The sequence below is a fragment of the Myotis nattereri genome (assembly GCF_964212035.1).
Source record: "Myotis nattereri genome assembly, chromosome: 10".
Classification (NCBI taxonomy): domain Eukaryota; kingdom Metazoa; phylum Chordata; class Mammalia; order Chiroptera; family Vespertilionidae; genus Myotis; species Myotis nattereri.
Genome location: NC_138085.1, coordinates 73,311,401 through 73,326,412, shown reverse-complemented (window position 1 = coordinate 73,326,412; position 15,012 = coordinate 73,311,401). Strand labels below are relative to the sequence as shown.

Here is a 15,012-nt window from a genome sequence, read left to right as displayed (position 1 = left end):
TGTAAGTGCAAACTTGTCACAAATTCACAAAGTCTTGTGGGCTTAGACTATAAAGGTGCTCTTCCTCTAAAACGTAAGATCTGTACTCTGTATACCTGATTAAGTAACATCTGTCTCTTGACAACTGAAATCTACTTGTTTATTTCTGTGATTCCACAAGGACACAAAAAAACAGCCTGCCAACCCTTCCCTTCTGCCTCCTTTACACTGTGTTCTTTCTCGTCTTGTTACCGAACCACAAGGCAGGAGACACACAGTTTGGAGGGGCCAATGCAGTCATCATGGCAGAAGGCGCCACACCCCTTGCACATGATCATGGCTTTCAATCGGCAGTAACATTTCGAAGGCGTGTCCTCTATGCTGTTGTCTTCAGGAAATGCCTGAACAGGAATGGTCTGGCCATGGCTGCTGGGATTCATGGCTTGGCTAGCAGGGATGGTAGTGACAGTCACTGAAAAGGACATGACATCACCTACATTGCTAGATACCTGGCCACAGTCAGGCATCCCTGGTACAGCAGAGTTATGGTCCATGTCAGACGAGGTGGAGACATTGATCATGCCTCTGTAGCTGGGCCCAATCTGTGTGGGGCTCCCATACAGCTTTGGGGTTTGCAGTGGTGGAAGGAGGAGAGGCTGATGAGTGGGACTGTCTGCAGGTGGAGGAAGAGCAGTGGCACTGAAAACCTCAGGGCTGCTATGCATTGCCTTCCCTCTCACTGCATGAGCCATCTGCTGCTGCGCTGCCTGAATAAGATCTCTGGCTAGGGTCTTTTCATCAAATGTTTGGCCTCTAGTGAACAGATAATTCTCCTTACTGAAAGCGGTTTGCACTGGTGTCTCTACCTTCACATTCTTTTTAGCTAAACAATCAGTGGATAGGGCTTCTCTAATGTGGGGTCCTGAACTTGCTTCACACTTGCCAGAACTCTGGGAAGCCTGGGGCTCCTCCTTCACCATGGCCGATTCTTCTTCATCAGCAGTACTTTCCTCATCAGTATCTTCTTTGTCACTGCTATTGTCTCCCGTTTCATTTTTACAGTCTGTATATCCCATTTTCAAGGCTTCAGTGGGACTACTTAGACAAAAACGATCTTCAGGGTTTACAGAATGGGTCCTCCTAAAGCTCTCTGAACCCCGGCCATAGGTGGAAATGTTAAGTAAGTAGTGACCTGCCATTGCAGGCTTCGAAGTCCTTCTGCCAGCAAAGCCCAGCATGAACCGCTGGCTTGTGGAGATGTCTTCTACCTGCAAACCTGAGTGAGCGAAGTTGAACTGGGAGGGCTGCACAAATGAGAGAACATTATGCCTCTGGATATGAACCCTCTGGATGAGAGTCTGAAGGATCTGATCTTGGGTTGCTTTACTTAGTCCTTCTTGGTGTGTGTCAATGCTGGAGTCCCTCAGATCCTTACCTGAAAAGAGCTGAAGGGGCCTGGGAACCTGGGAGAGATGATTACTTTGCAAGGTTTGACCCAGTTGCTGTGTAGCTGGATGAGAAGGCCTCTCATGAACTTCCTCTCTGGTGCTATGTTCTGTTTTGTTGGCGCCTGTGGGTGCTCCCATCCCTATTTCCTCTTTTGCAGTCAGAGGAACAGTTTTCATTTCAACTTTGGTGAGTGGTTTAGGCAGAATTTGCTCCATGGGAACATCTTTGCCCTGGAGCAGCTGAGTGACCAGAGGATTATTAGCAGGGATACTTGAGCTTGGCCGTGAAACGGGTCCATTCATATTTGAAGAAGTTCCTGGAGTTTTAAGGCTAGAAATTGCTGGCAAAGTGCTTGAGGATGGAACTGGTCCGGAAGGTGCTACAGTTCCACTAACCTGGGGTATGGAAAGCTTTTCTAAAGTGGCTGCTATTAATAAAGATGTTAAAGGGGAGGAAGTCATATCCACTGAAGCCCTGGCAGTTGTCTCTGCTGAGGCTGAAGTGTTTGGTGTATTCTTACTACAACCTGCTTTGGGCTCAACTGTGCCATCAGCTGCAAAATGAACAGGTGTGGCATCTGAGATTAGAGCAGGACCCGCTGGAGCAGAAGGTAACTTCTCCTGCCTGCAGTGACTGGGCCCTGGTGGGTGGCTCAGAGAGGCCCCTGCGGCTGCTGCCCTGGCGGCATTCAGTTTCTCAATATTCAGTTTCCCTAACGTCGGTGTGGGTGAGTCAGTGTGAGCTAGTGATGGGACACGTGTGCATGCTCCACTGATGGCAGACGCTGGAGGCACTGAGGAGGTTTGCTGTAGTTGTGCTCCAGAGACACTAAGAGGCTGTGGCTGGCCTGGGGTCTTGGTCTCAGATTGGGGCTGAGTCTCTGAACCACAGGGTAAAAGCTCTCTCGGACCTCCCCTGCTTCCAGTTCCTGCCAGTTCCAGTGTGGGGCCCTTTCCAGGTTCTCTGACTCTGTCTGAGTCTGGATTCCCTCCTCTAGCGGTTTTCCTCTCACCACCCTCTCCTGGGCCTTGTCCACCCCCTGGGCCAGGTCCTGGAATGGTCCCTCCAACTGAGGCGGCGGCAGCAGCTGCGGCGGCAGCGGCAGCTGCTGCCCTCTGTGCTTTGACCAGCTGGGCTTTTGCTTTGATGTCGGCAAGAGTTCTGGCTCCTGTTCTGTTAGGACTAGTGATGGAGACTGGAAAACGAGCCCTGGGAGAGACCTGCGATGTAGGAAACAGCATGGGGGAGATTCTGGAGACCGGGATCTGAAAGAAGTAGGGGAGGGGGAAACGGGACAACAGAGCTTAGTTTCCATTTATAAGAATAACAAAACGTTAATAACATATTTTTAGAATAGGATGAACACTACAACACCTGTGACAAAGATGGGAAGTTTCTGATGAGAGACCAAATCATGCAGACAGCAACACAATTTTTATACACATTTATAACATTTGCAATAAAATTCAAATTTTGTTTTTCTTTTTAAATTTTGTTTAAAAGGTATTTTGTTATAAATGACTTTAAGCTTTGTCTAAGAAAGCGGGATTTGAAATAGAGTCTAAGATAAAATTATAGTTACTAAAGCAACTTCTGGTACAAATTCTTTTTGGGGGGATGAAGAAGGAGAAGAAAGTAGAAGGAAAAAAGTTAAATAGTATTAGCTTGGTGACAATGGATTTAAGTTTTCAGCATTGAGCCTCTTTGGATTGGTAAACTATGATGTAATTCGGCCTCTTTACAGATTAGGAAATAGAAAGGATAGATCTCACCATGTGTCATTGACATAAAGTAAAATCTAAACATAACTCAGCTCTCAGGTCTGAAGATTAGTTCTGATTAACATTCATTAAAAAAAAGTTTCTAGCCCTAGCTGGTTTGGCTCAGTGGATAGAGCGTCAGCCTGCGGACTGAAGGGTCCCAGGTTTGATTCTGGTCAAGGGCACATGCCGGGGTTGTGGGCTCAATCCCCAGTAGGGGGCATGCAGCAGGCAGCCAATCAATGATTCTCTCTCATCACGATATTTCTATCTCTCTTTCCCTCTCCCTTCTTCTCTGAAATCAATAAAGATATATATTTTTTTAAAAGTTTCTACTATCTTTATAAGAATAGTAAAAATAATTATCATATAAATCAGAATATCTGGCAAAGCACGACAGAATGTTAGTGGTAGAAAATTGTCAAAAATAAGGAAAGATTCCTAAGTAATGAAACCATAAATGGTAAAAATAAAAAGTAATAAGGAACATCATACTTTTAGTAATAAGAGGCAAAATGAGAAACAGAAGTCATGTGGTACGTGAAATGGGTCAAATACTAGTAAATGAATGTTTCCATAGGATATTTCCTGACAGAACTAACTCTGATTCACCTAAGTTAAATAAAAGGAGGGACAGGGAAGCAGTATTTCTATATGGCTTATTTTTCTACTTATATACTACAGTGAATGAATACCCAGTGCCTGGGCTCACAGTAGACACAATGGTTTTAATAAATACTATTAATAAAAACATATTAATAAATATTATGTATTAATTAAATAAGTGAAAGGACTGCAACCTGATATTAAGCACAAACCCGAGAAGTAATAAACCTTTAAATCAAAAGTAAAAATGTATTTGGGTTTTCAAAAGTACACTGCTGATTAGATGCAGTCTTTATATACTGAGAGAGACACTGCCATAGGAATTTGAAAGATTTGACAAATAGAAATATAAGGTTAATATAGAAATTAAAGACATATCCTAACAGTAGAGCTTAGCAAGACTATGCCATCTTACCAATGTCATTCCAGTAACCAGTGGTGACCCATGGTGGCCACACATTTCCTTAAAAGGATGGACTAGCCCAGCCAGAGTGGTTCAGTGGTTGAGAGTCAACATATGAACCAGGAGGTCACAGTTCAATTCCCAATCAGCACATGCCTAGGTTGTGGGCTCAATTCCCAGTAGGGGAGGATGTGCAGGAGGCGGCCGATCAATGATACTCTCTCATCATTGATGTTTCCATCTCTCTCTCCCTTCCTCTCTGAAATCAATAAAAATACATTAAAAAAAAAAAAAAAAAAAGGATGGACTAAAGGTAGCTCTAGAAGTACACATCACATCAGTTATAGTAGTAAGAAAAAGACCAGGGTACACTTAAATATCATGGTTTTTGGTACAAATATATGATCTTTGGATCACAACAATGGCCTCATGTTTATCATTATACTTCTTACTAGAGGCCCGGTGCACGAATTCGTGCACAAGTGGGGTCCCTTGGCCTGGCCTGTGGCATCAGGCCGAAACCGGCTCTCTGATGTCCCCTGAAGGGTCCCGGATTACGAGAGGGCACAGGCCAGGCCAAGGGACCCCGCCAGTGCACGATCAGGGCCAGGGAGACACAGGAGGTTGGCCAGCCAAGGAGGGACTGTGGGAGGGCTATAGGACATGTCCGGCCAGTCTTGCTCAGTCCCGATTGGCTAGACCCCAGCAGCAAGCTAACCTACCAGTCAGAGCATCTATCCCCTGGTGGTCAGTGCACATCATAACGACTGGTCTGCCCCTGCTGGTCAGTTCACGTCATAAAGAGCGGTTGAGCAGTCTTAGCATATCATGCTTTGATTGGTTGAATGGCTGACCAGTCGACTGGACACTTAGCATATTAGGCTTTTATTATATAGGTTTTGCTACATGAGACAATAATTTCCATAACTGTCTTAAAATACAAAAGTAGCCATCAGATATCCAGGTACCTTACTTAGTCAAATAATAAAGATCTGTAGGAATGTAGTCTAAATAGTTGTTTATTGACAATTTTATATATATAAGACCACAGTTGTCTTATATGAATATATATAATTGCTTCAGCATTAAAAAATACCACTAATTACTTCAAATTTGGTAGGCATGACCAAAAACTTAGTGTTCAGGCCACCTCTCTCTTTCAGTTCGGTAAATGCTCTTACCTTGAGAGGTGGTACTTTTCGCACTTGGATCCTGTCCCCTCTATTAAGAAAGGGCTGTGGAGAGACTTGAAATGGCTGCTGGTGCTGGCGATTCTCAGTGACACGCGGCCTTTTCTCCCAGCTTGTAGGGGCCTCTTCTTCGGTGAAAGATTTCCTCTTGAGGCTTTCTGGGCTGTGATCAACCAGAGTTGATGAAGGCTCTTTCATAGTGGCCTCCTGTGGACCTGCTTCTATTATGGGCTTCATTATTGGTTTCTCTACTCCAGGACTCTTGGGTTTGCTTGGAGACTTAACTAAAGCTTCTTGACTTTCATTTTTGTTATAATTAGATGCTGTAGTGAGATGATTCTCTTTCTCAGATTCCTGTTCAGCAGAGGCAACTGGCTTCTGCCCCGAGACATCTTCATCCTTTGGGCACTTGATGGGAAGAATGCTGCTAAGCTCATTTGCTTCGCTGGGAGAGGAAAGAAGGGGCTCTGTGGACTCAGGGTTTGGCTGCACCTTATCTTGGCTTTCGTGCTCTTCTTTTCTGACTGGTGATGGCATATGCACTACTTCTTCTTTAGATTCTACCTGGGGAATTACAGGGATTATACTGACAGGAGAGGTCTCTGAAGGAAGCATGGATTTTGGTTGCTCAGCTGAGGGTCTCTTTACTTTGGGATCGCTGGGTGAAGCTGTCAATTTCTTTGAATCCTCTAGGCTCAGGCCAGAACTAAAAGGTGGAAGAAAGAAATATTCTAGTTGAGAAATGGCCCGTGTTATTGAAAACATTATGAGATAATGGTATATGGCAATGCCTAGAAGAACCTGATGCATAATATGTATCCTTCTTATAATATCTTCATCATCATCATCATCATCATCATCATCATCATCAGTATTATTATTATTATTATTATTGAAGGTTCTGGAGCCAGAGTGCCTGGATTCAAATCTTAGCTCTGATACTGACTAGCCATGTTATATTAAGTGACTAGACTTCTGTATCTCAGTTTCTTCAAATGTGCACTGAGGTTGATCATTTGATAGCATTGCTATAATCATTAACTAAGTTAATGCATGTAAAATACTTAAGATTAGTACCTAGCCCATAATAGAAGTGCAATAATGTTCATTATTATTATTACTTCCTGTTATAAAGGGGCCACACTGTCTAGAGACATGCATCACAGACTATCCTCGAGGGAAGCAAAAGAAGGCCAAGATCGACACACCCTGAGATTGTGGGTTTAGACTGGATCACTGTGCTCTGCAGCATCTGCAGAAAGACTAGTCCCTAAAACCTAAGAGACCCTGAGGAGATAATAGGAGAGTTGGCTGTCAATGTTCTCCAGAGGATGAGAATTACAACTCTGAGTTTTTGGAAATCCTATTTAATTTACTTGATATAGCTCTGTAATCCAGTGCCTCTGAGTTATCCTGGGAGTGAAGGACAATTGGGACTACCGTAGTGTGGCCTGGCTAAGAACTAGGCTACTCTGTAGGGGTCATAGGGACTCCTTCTAATGTTTGAGAATATTGTTTAATGGGAAGCATTGGTGGTTCGGTGGTAGAATTCTTGCCTCCCATTTGGGAGACCTGGATTCCATTCCCAGCCTATTGGTTCAGTTTCTGGCCTATATATTCTAGAATAATCCTTAACAGACAAAAACAAGGCAACCCTCTTTGGTGACTTCAAATAATCAGTACTGCACTTCTGAGATGAAATGGCTAATTACAAAATTGGACAGTAATAAAAAACAGCCCTTCTATAAAAGTTGGCAAAAAGAGTTAAATACCGAAGGATCCAAGAACTGCTGTAATGCTCTATCTCCCTGAGGAGAGAATGAACAATATTTTGGAATACCTGGTATCTGTAATAATGGTCTAAATGTATACATACCATCATTTCTGTAGAACTCAAAACTCATACCAAGAACATAGAAAAATCTGTATATGAGACTCTTAACCCCAATAGGAATCATTTCCTAAATGACCATGAAGATGTCAATGAACATCACTTAGAGAAAGGGAAGAGAGCCAATAGTTCTCAAGCTGTGGTTATGGAGTCCCCTTAAGGGTTCCCATTAGTTATGCAAAAGAAAGGGAGACTAACAAACAAATAAGACTGGGTGTTCAACCCTATTTCAAACAACACAGCTCCACTGTCTCCTATTTCAATGTCCTCCATTAAGACTTCATTTGGATTTTTTGTTAGAAAAAAACTGATTTAGACTACAGCTTCTTGAGAACAGGATTTATATCTTGTTTCAGAGTGCCTCTACAGAGGAGAGGCCGTTTAATTAAACATTGGATATAACAGACCTTGTTACAGGATCCCTAGAATTCCTTAGTGATTCATATTGTGGAATTAAAATTACTGTATGAAATATATAGGACTTCAGTATTTTTATATTTTATAAAGATACTGGAAGAAAAGCCAATCTACTTAAAGAAAGAGACTTTAATTCAAGATCATTAAAATCTTTTTTTTAAAAAAAAAACCCATCCCATCCATAACCAACTCTGTGTCCTTGAGAATTGTAAAGACATAGAAGGAAATTAAGGACTAGATTTTCTGGGACGGTAATAAGATGAAGCACCACATGACAGAATCTATTTTGATATTACCTCTGACCATAGTAGCTTTCAAAGAATTGCTCCTTCCATGGCTCTACTTTTTTCTCCTTCTCAATTTCTTGTCGAATTCTCACCTGCATCTCAGGTGTAAACTCACCTATAAATGTAAAAAAAGAAGAAGATATTCAATAGGTATACTGTTTGCCACTTCTAACTATTTGTAAATCATGAAAGACTCAGGAAGGAGTCAGAATACAGTCCTGTGAAAAGAACAAAAATTTGCCCAAATTCCTCACTGTTAGAGTGCCATTAAGAGCAATAAAAATACGTGTGCACCACTCCATGCAGTTTTCAGTATGCAGCTGAGGCCAACTGGGCCTCTTTTCTGGACTTTCCTTGTAGTACCTTCCTCTTGTTCCAAACATATATTTCCCTACAGATTTCTTTTATCACGAACCTTGAATTTGTAATTGCTTCCCACTAGAAAAATACTCATGAGCTTTCAGTAAATAATGCCACTGAGCATTTGGTCATGTATTTGTGGTGTCATTCCACACATCCACTGATCTGATCGGGAAGGAAGGACAACAGAGGACTGTCCTAAAGGATGCCGGGCTTTCTTATTCTAACAGCTGTCCAGTGTTGTTGATTCCAGAGGACTGTATCTCTGTGAAAAATACAATGTTGCCTTTTTGTAATTCTATTTGAGCAAGTTGAAAGTTTAATTAGCTTTCCAACCAAGCAATTTTTTTTAAATGCTTTTAGTGATTTGAGAGAGAGAGAAATAATAAGCAACCAAGGTTAAGAACCGCTAATATGACTGATACTGTGTGCTGTCCAAATGTAATAAATCAATCGCTCTTTTATACTGTATAATTTACTCTCAGTAACTTTGTTAGATCAGAATTAAAAGCAAGGCATACATGGTAAACCAGTGACCACAGTCAGCAACTCTAAGTCATAACCTATATTTATTAAAACGCTCTGCCACTAAACTGTACACTTCTAATGGTAAGTTTTACAGTATGTAAACATTTTTCAATAAAGCTGTTTTTTAAGAAGTTCTTATTGATTCTTTTCACTGTTAGTGTTACTGAGTTTGGGCAGTAATAAAGAAGTTATCTCACTGCTTACCAAACCATAATTCATACCATCATAAAATAACTCTAATTCTATACTCTACTTTTAGGGAGCTTATTAGAATTTTAATTCCTAGGAATTCACCTAGAATTACTGAATCAGAATGTTTGGGAGTAGGGACTAAACATATGTACTCTTTAGTTTCCCAAGTGACTTTAAACCCTTACAAGAAACATATTGTTGAACTCCATCTGGAGCCAAACCTGGATACATAGGTTCTTGATACTAGTCTAGCAGTGTATTTCACACAAGATAGCTACTTTAACCCTATGGAAATACCCTGTCCTTTGCCTTCCAAAATTGCTCAAATACCCACTGAGGTGCAGAGGTGCCAATATGCCCTCATAGTGGCTCGAAGTGCATACACATGCGAGGAGACAAGGTGGAGCACTTACCTTCTGAGAGTCTTTCCTTCCAGCCTTGGGCTGCTGAAGTGAAGAACTCATTGTTAAGGGCTGAACCATTTAGCTTCATCAGACCATCTGGACCAACCTGGGTCAAAGAGTAAGCCAAGGAAAGCTTACAAAGAAAGCCAAATGTTTCAGGTGGAATGTGGCTTTTTCTTTTTAGAAAAGAATGTATGTACATTCACTTTTATAGAAACATGACTATATCATACTATGCTGCTTATTATGGACACAACCGTGTTATAAAGTAATCTTGTTTTCTAAAAAAACTTCTTTCCTTTTTACCTCTTTTCCCTTCCTCTCCTTCATTCCATTCCCCATTGATTAATTATACTAAAAAGAAAACATCTGCAAACAAAAACATAAGAGTTTTTCTTCTGAGAGATTTATTATTTTTTTTATAAAACTGTGACAAAGTTATATACACTGCTCTGAATCTCACTTGGTTCAAGAATACATTGTGGAAGTCTTTACAAGTCCACTGATACAGTTTGAGAAACTTTGTAATACCTGCATATTATTTCATTTATAATGTACCTCAATTCATTTACCAATTTCCTCTGCATATATATATACTTTGTTTCCCATGTTTTCCCATAATCAGCAAAGCTTCAATATGCATTCTGGTAAAGATGAATATACTAGTGCTTTTATTTCTGTGGGAGAGGTTCCGAGAGCAAAGAAATATTTATGTGTTACTAGATATTATTTTCTAAAACGGCTAAAACAATTCATATGTCTACTAAAAATATATGAGCATACCTTTTAACCTATAAATAATAGATGTGAAGATGCTATTTCATTTTTGTCAACCTAATGGGTTTGAAATGGTAAAAATTTCCTATATCCTGTCTACTAGAGTGTTGTGCATATTTTTGTACTTTCATTGAATATTTTTATTTGCCATCTCATAATATGCCAATTCCTATAATTTGCTCATTTTTCTATGTGGCTGCTTATTTTTATTATCAACTTGTGAGAATCCTTTACTATTCATAGTAAAACTGTCATGTCAAAAATATTTCACCCAATCTATCTATTGACTTGATTTGTGATGTCATGATGTCTTGCTAAAGGTTTTAAGATTCTTCTTTATATTACAGATTTCTTATTTCCTGTCCTGGTTTAAAAGCACAAAATCTCATTTAAGGGCATAAAACACAGTATCTGAAAAAACCTGGATGAAAAAACTTAATAAAACTGCCATTCTCCTCAAAGTTACTATCTACATTCCTATTAGAATCCCAATAAAGATTTTCTTATTAATAAAATGACCTTAATATTCATATGGAAAAAAAAATAACAAAATTGAAAAGGAGGGAAATTGCCTTTTCAATTGCACCTGTAAAATACATACCACATGTAAATATATAGAACATATAACACAAATGGTATTTCAAACTGTAAGAAAAAGACGGTTATACAAGTATGTAGTTTTGGAACAACTGGTTATCTATTCAGTAGGAAATGAAGTTGAATCCCAATTTTGGGGCAATACAAAAATAATTCTAGATGACTTAAAAGCCTAAATGTTAGTTTGAAGTAAAAAACAATTTTTTGAAGAAAATTTAAGTAACTACTTGGACATCCTGGGAGTGAGCTTGTAAAGAAAAAAACAAACTCTTGTCAAAATGTCAAGATTATAAATTACATAAAAATATTCTTATTTTTTTGTTTAGTACCTTTGATAACATTTCTTTATAGGTATAAATAAAAAGCTATTTTAAAAGATTTAAGGATTTCAAAAGGGGATGAGTGAAGGAAGCTTTAGAATGGTTATAAAACTGCTTCTGCTTGAAATCACGCACCTGTCGATCCACCTCTGGAAGAAGCAAAAGCAGTCGCTGTTGGCAATCTCCAGGAAGGACTGAAAAAGTGTGTTTGTTGATCAGTGCTCGAAGATTTGTATTAACCAGAATGGAGTCTGGTGTCTCAACATCAATTTCAGCACATTTAGTCCTTTTCATTTGCCCTACAAAAATATGAAAAAGAATCATTTGGGCCTCCTTCAAATTCCTGTTTCTATCTAAGCTACAGCATGTTCTGTAAATAAAACAAACAAACAAACAAACAAACACATCTACAATTGTAAGTATTTTAAATGTCACACTATGAAGAAGGTAACACTTAGGCTTTTAGAAATAGTGCTTCTAAGACTAACAAAGCAAGTTTTGTTCATTCATAAAGGATAAAAAAATATAATTTATCTTGTCTGCAAAAATAGAACAAGGTCTATGAAATTGAACCTTTTGCTATACTAAAAGTACATTTTATGTATCTTTGAGAATTGGTTATTTCCCAAATAGAATTGAGGAAGTTTATAATAAATAACACGTATACAAAATTTGATTTAAAAAATAGAAAAATTCAAATCTATATAGTGTATATCCCGCGTTCAAAGGTTGTTAAATCGAGTTGTTTACCCATATCTTCAAAAAAAATCACTTCTACTATCATGGTAAACAACCTGCTTCCATATTTATAATGGTCTGGCCCTCTAGCAACTTCAGCGTGAAATTATAGCTAATTTGCCTACAAACGTCAGGTGGTCATAATAATCTGGCCACTCAGTGTATAGAATACAGGATAGCTATGTATAAAACAATTTAAAATCTAAAAGATGCCATTGTAAAGATGAGGATAATTAGTAGTGAATGCAAAGATTTGAAAAAATAAACAGGACTTCCACAAATTAGAATAAAACTAGTTGAAATCAGATACTATGACTATATTAAAGAGCAGTTTAGACACTGTTTAAGGGGGGACGGGGGGGGGCTATAACCTATATATAGCCAAGCAATTTACCCAGAATATAAGAAAGATAAGATTAAATATTTTGAGAGCTTTAGCAGAAACATGATAGAATGAATGAATGATCGAATGAGATCTAATAAATGCTTGATTGAAGACAAGGAGAAAATTAAGAGAAAAAAGCAATATTTAAAGAACTGACAGTACATTTATCAAAACTGAAGAAATTATAGGAAGGATGATTATTACAGAGAGATGGGCTGGAATACAATGAAAACAGGTAAACATTTAGATAAATGTACATCAACATTGTTGTATAAAAAAATAGTAGTCTAGTGCCTGATTTGTGAGATTAAGAAGAGAAATGTCAGACAATATTATTTAAGTCCAGATATAAAATATCAGTGCTAAATTGTTATAAAGCACTTCTGTTTTGGAGAAAAATCAAGATGATTACTTTTAAGAGTAGATCTTAATGTTCTCATTACAAGCCCAAGCTGGTTTGGCTCAGTGGATAGAGCGTCAGCCTGAGGACTAAAGGGTCCCAGGTTTGATTCTGGTCCAGGGTACGTGCCTGGATTGCAGGCTCAATCCCCAGTAGGGGGCGTGCAGGAGGCAGCCGATCAATCATTTTCATCAATGATATTTCTATCTCTCCCCCTCTCCCTTCCTCTCCGAAATCAATAAAAATATTTTTTGAAAAAGAAAAACAGAAGACAAAAATCAACAAATAAACAAGACTGCAGAAACTAGTCCAAATAGATTAGCAATTACAATAAGTGTAAATGGATAAATCTCACTGAATAAATGAGATTGTCATATTGATTTACAAATTTTAAAAATTCAGCTAGCTATATGCTCTCCAGAGAGACATACCTAAAACACAAAGACACACAGAAATGAACAAAGTAAAGATATATCAGGGAAAAAAACTAATCAAAGGAAAGCTGGTGTACTTTTTATGATACGTTAAGTAAAAAACCTAATCAGTGACTGATAAAGTAAATAAACAGTGATAATGATAAAGGGTTCAATCCATCAGGAGGATTTTAAACATGAAAATATCTAATACATTTTAAAATGTGACATAAAAAATGATAGAACAACAGGGAGAACTGGACAAAGCCACCAATAAGATTTCAACGCATCTCTCTCAATTATTAATAAATCAAGCATATTAAAAGGAGCCCCAAAAAGACTGGATGGGGGGAGGAGGGAAGCTGAGCTATTTTTCAGATTGACAGGCTTGATCCAATAAACACAGAATTCTATACTTATAGTATTTATTCCAAAAACGGTCTGAATAATTTTTCTTTAATCCTCACCCAAGGATATGCTTATTAATTTTAGAGGGGGATGGGAGGAGAAAGAGAAATACGAATATGAGACAGAATATCGATTGGCTGCCTTCCATATATGAACCCAAAACCTAGGTATATGCCCTGACTCAGAAGGGAATCCACAACCTTTCAGTTTATGAGTCAATGCTCCAACCAACTGAGCCACAATGGCCAGGGCACATCTCAGTAAATTTAAAGTATTACTAGTAATAACAAAAATAATGATAAAGAACAGCAACAGTAAACACTTATATAGGGCCTCCTACGCACCAGGCACTACAATTGTGACTTTAATTAAAGATAGGCCCCCAAAGGAAGAAATTTTGTTCTATTCATTGTCACGTCTCTAAGGCCCTAAACCTGGCATATTAGTATACCTTCTGCAAGTATTTGTGTAATAAATAAGTATTTTTAATCTCTGGCAGTGGAATTAATGATCAAAGGGCATATTCAGTTTATGGCAGATACTATCTCTAAGGAAAATACAACAATTCATTACCATACCTGGAATCTAATCATATTTTTATAAATAAGTTGTCTGGGGAAAAAAAAGTTGTCTGAAATTCTATTCTCAAACGTAATAGTTTGGAAAGGTCTGGAATGTATAAATGAGTGTCGAATAGCTTTTCTTTATAATTTTGTCAGCATTTCTATACAATCTTTTAGCTTTTATGTTGCTTCAGAGATGTCTGCCGTTCCAATTCTTGAATTTTTTTAAAATATATTTTATTGATTCTTTCTACAGAGAGGAAGGGAGAGGGATAGAGAGCTAGAAACATCGATGAGAGAGAAACATCGATCAGCTGCCTCCTGCATGCCCCCTACTGGGGATGTGCCTGCAACCCAGGTACATGCCCTTGACCGGAATCGAACCCGGGACCCTTCAGTCTGCAGGCCGATGCTCTATCCACTGAGCCAAATAGGTCAGGGCCAATTCTTGAATTTTTATAAATTATTTTTTTCTCTCTGGAGGTTTTTTGTAAATCATTTCATGTCCTGGATGTTTTGAAATTTCAAAAGAATGTGACTTGGAATAGGTTTCCTTTTATTCATATTTCTTGACACCAATTATGTACTTCCAGTCTGAAATCTGTGGCTTTCAAGTCTATCGAATTTTCTTGTATTTCATCTCTTACTAGAGGCCTGGTACATGAAATTTGTGCACTGGGGGTTGGGGGATTTCTCAGCCCAGCCTGTGCCCTCTTGCAGTCTGGGATCCCTCAGGGGATGTCCGCCTGCCGGCTAAGACCCGCTCCCTGTGGGAAGTGGGCCTAAGCCGGCAGGTGGGCATCCCTCTCGCAGTCCAGAACCCCTCGCTCCTTACCGCCCGCCTACTTGCTGCTCCCTACCGCTTGGGTCATTGCTCCTTAGTGCTGCCACAGAGGCTTCTGCCACCCCTGCTGCTGCACTTGCCAGCTGCACTTGCCAGCTGTG

General features: G+C 39.1%; 1 protein-coding gene across 2 annotated transcripts in view; it reads right to left on the bottom strand.

Moving 5' to 3' along the window:
• Positions 1–227: 227 nt before the first annotated feature.
• ASXL2 (ASXL transcriptional regulator 2) overlaps positions 228–15,012 on the bottom strand; it is a gene marked incomplete at its 3' end in the record, with an annotated part of 79,315 nt that continues 64,530 nt past the window's right edge. For both annotated transcript variants that reach the window (XM_081101280.1, XM_081101279.1), the window contains 5 exons: positions 11,296–11,459; positions 9,476–9,572; positions 7,992–8,097; positions 5,379–6,093; positions 228–2,693 (listed from right to left, as the gene is read on the bottom strand). In XM_081101280.1, the coding sequence (XP_080957406.1) occupies positions 228–2,693; positions 5,379–6,093; positions 7,992–8,097; positions 9,476–9,572; positions 11,296–11,459 (3,548 nt within the window). The remainder of the gene's footprint in view (positions 2,694–5,378; positions 6,094–7,991; positions 8,098–9,475; positions 9,573–11,295; positions 11,460–15,012) is intronic.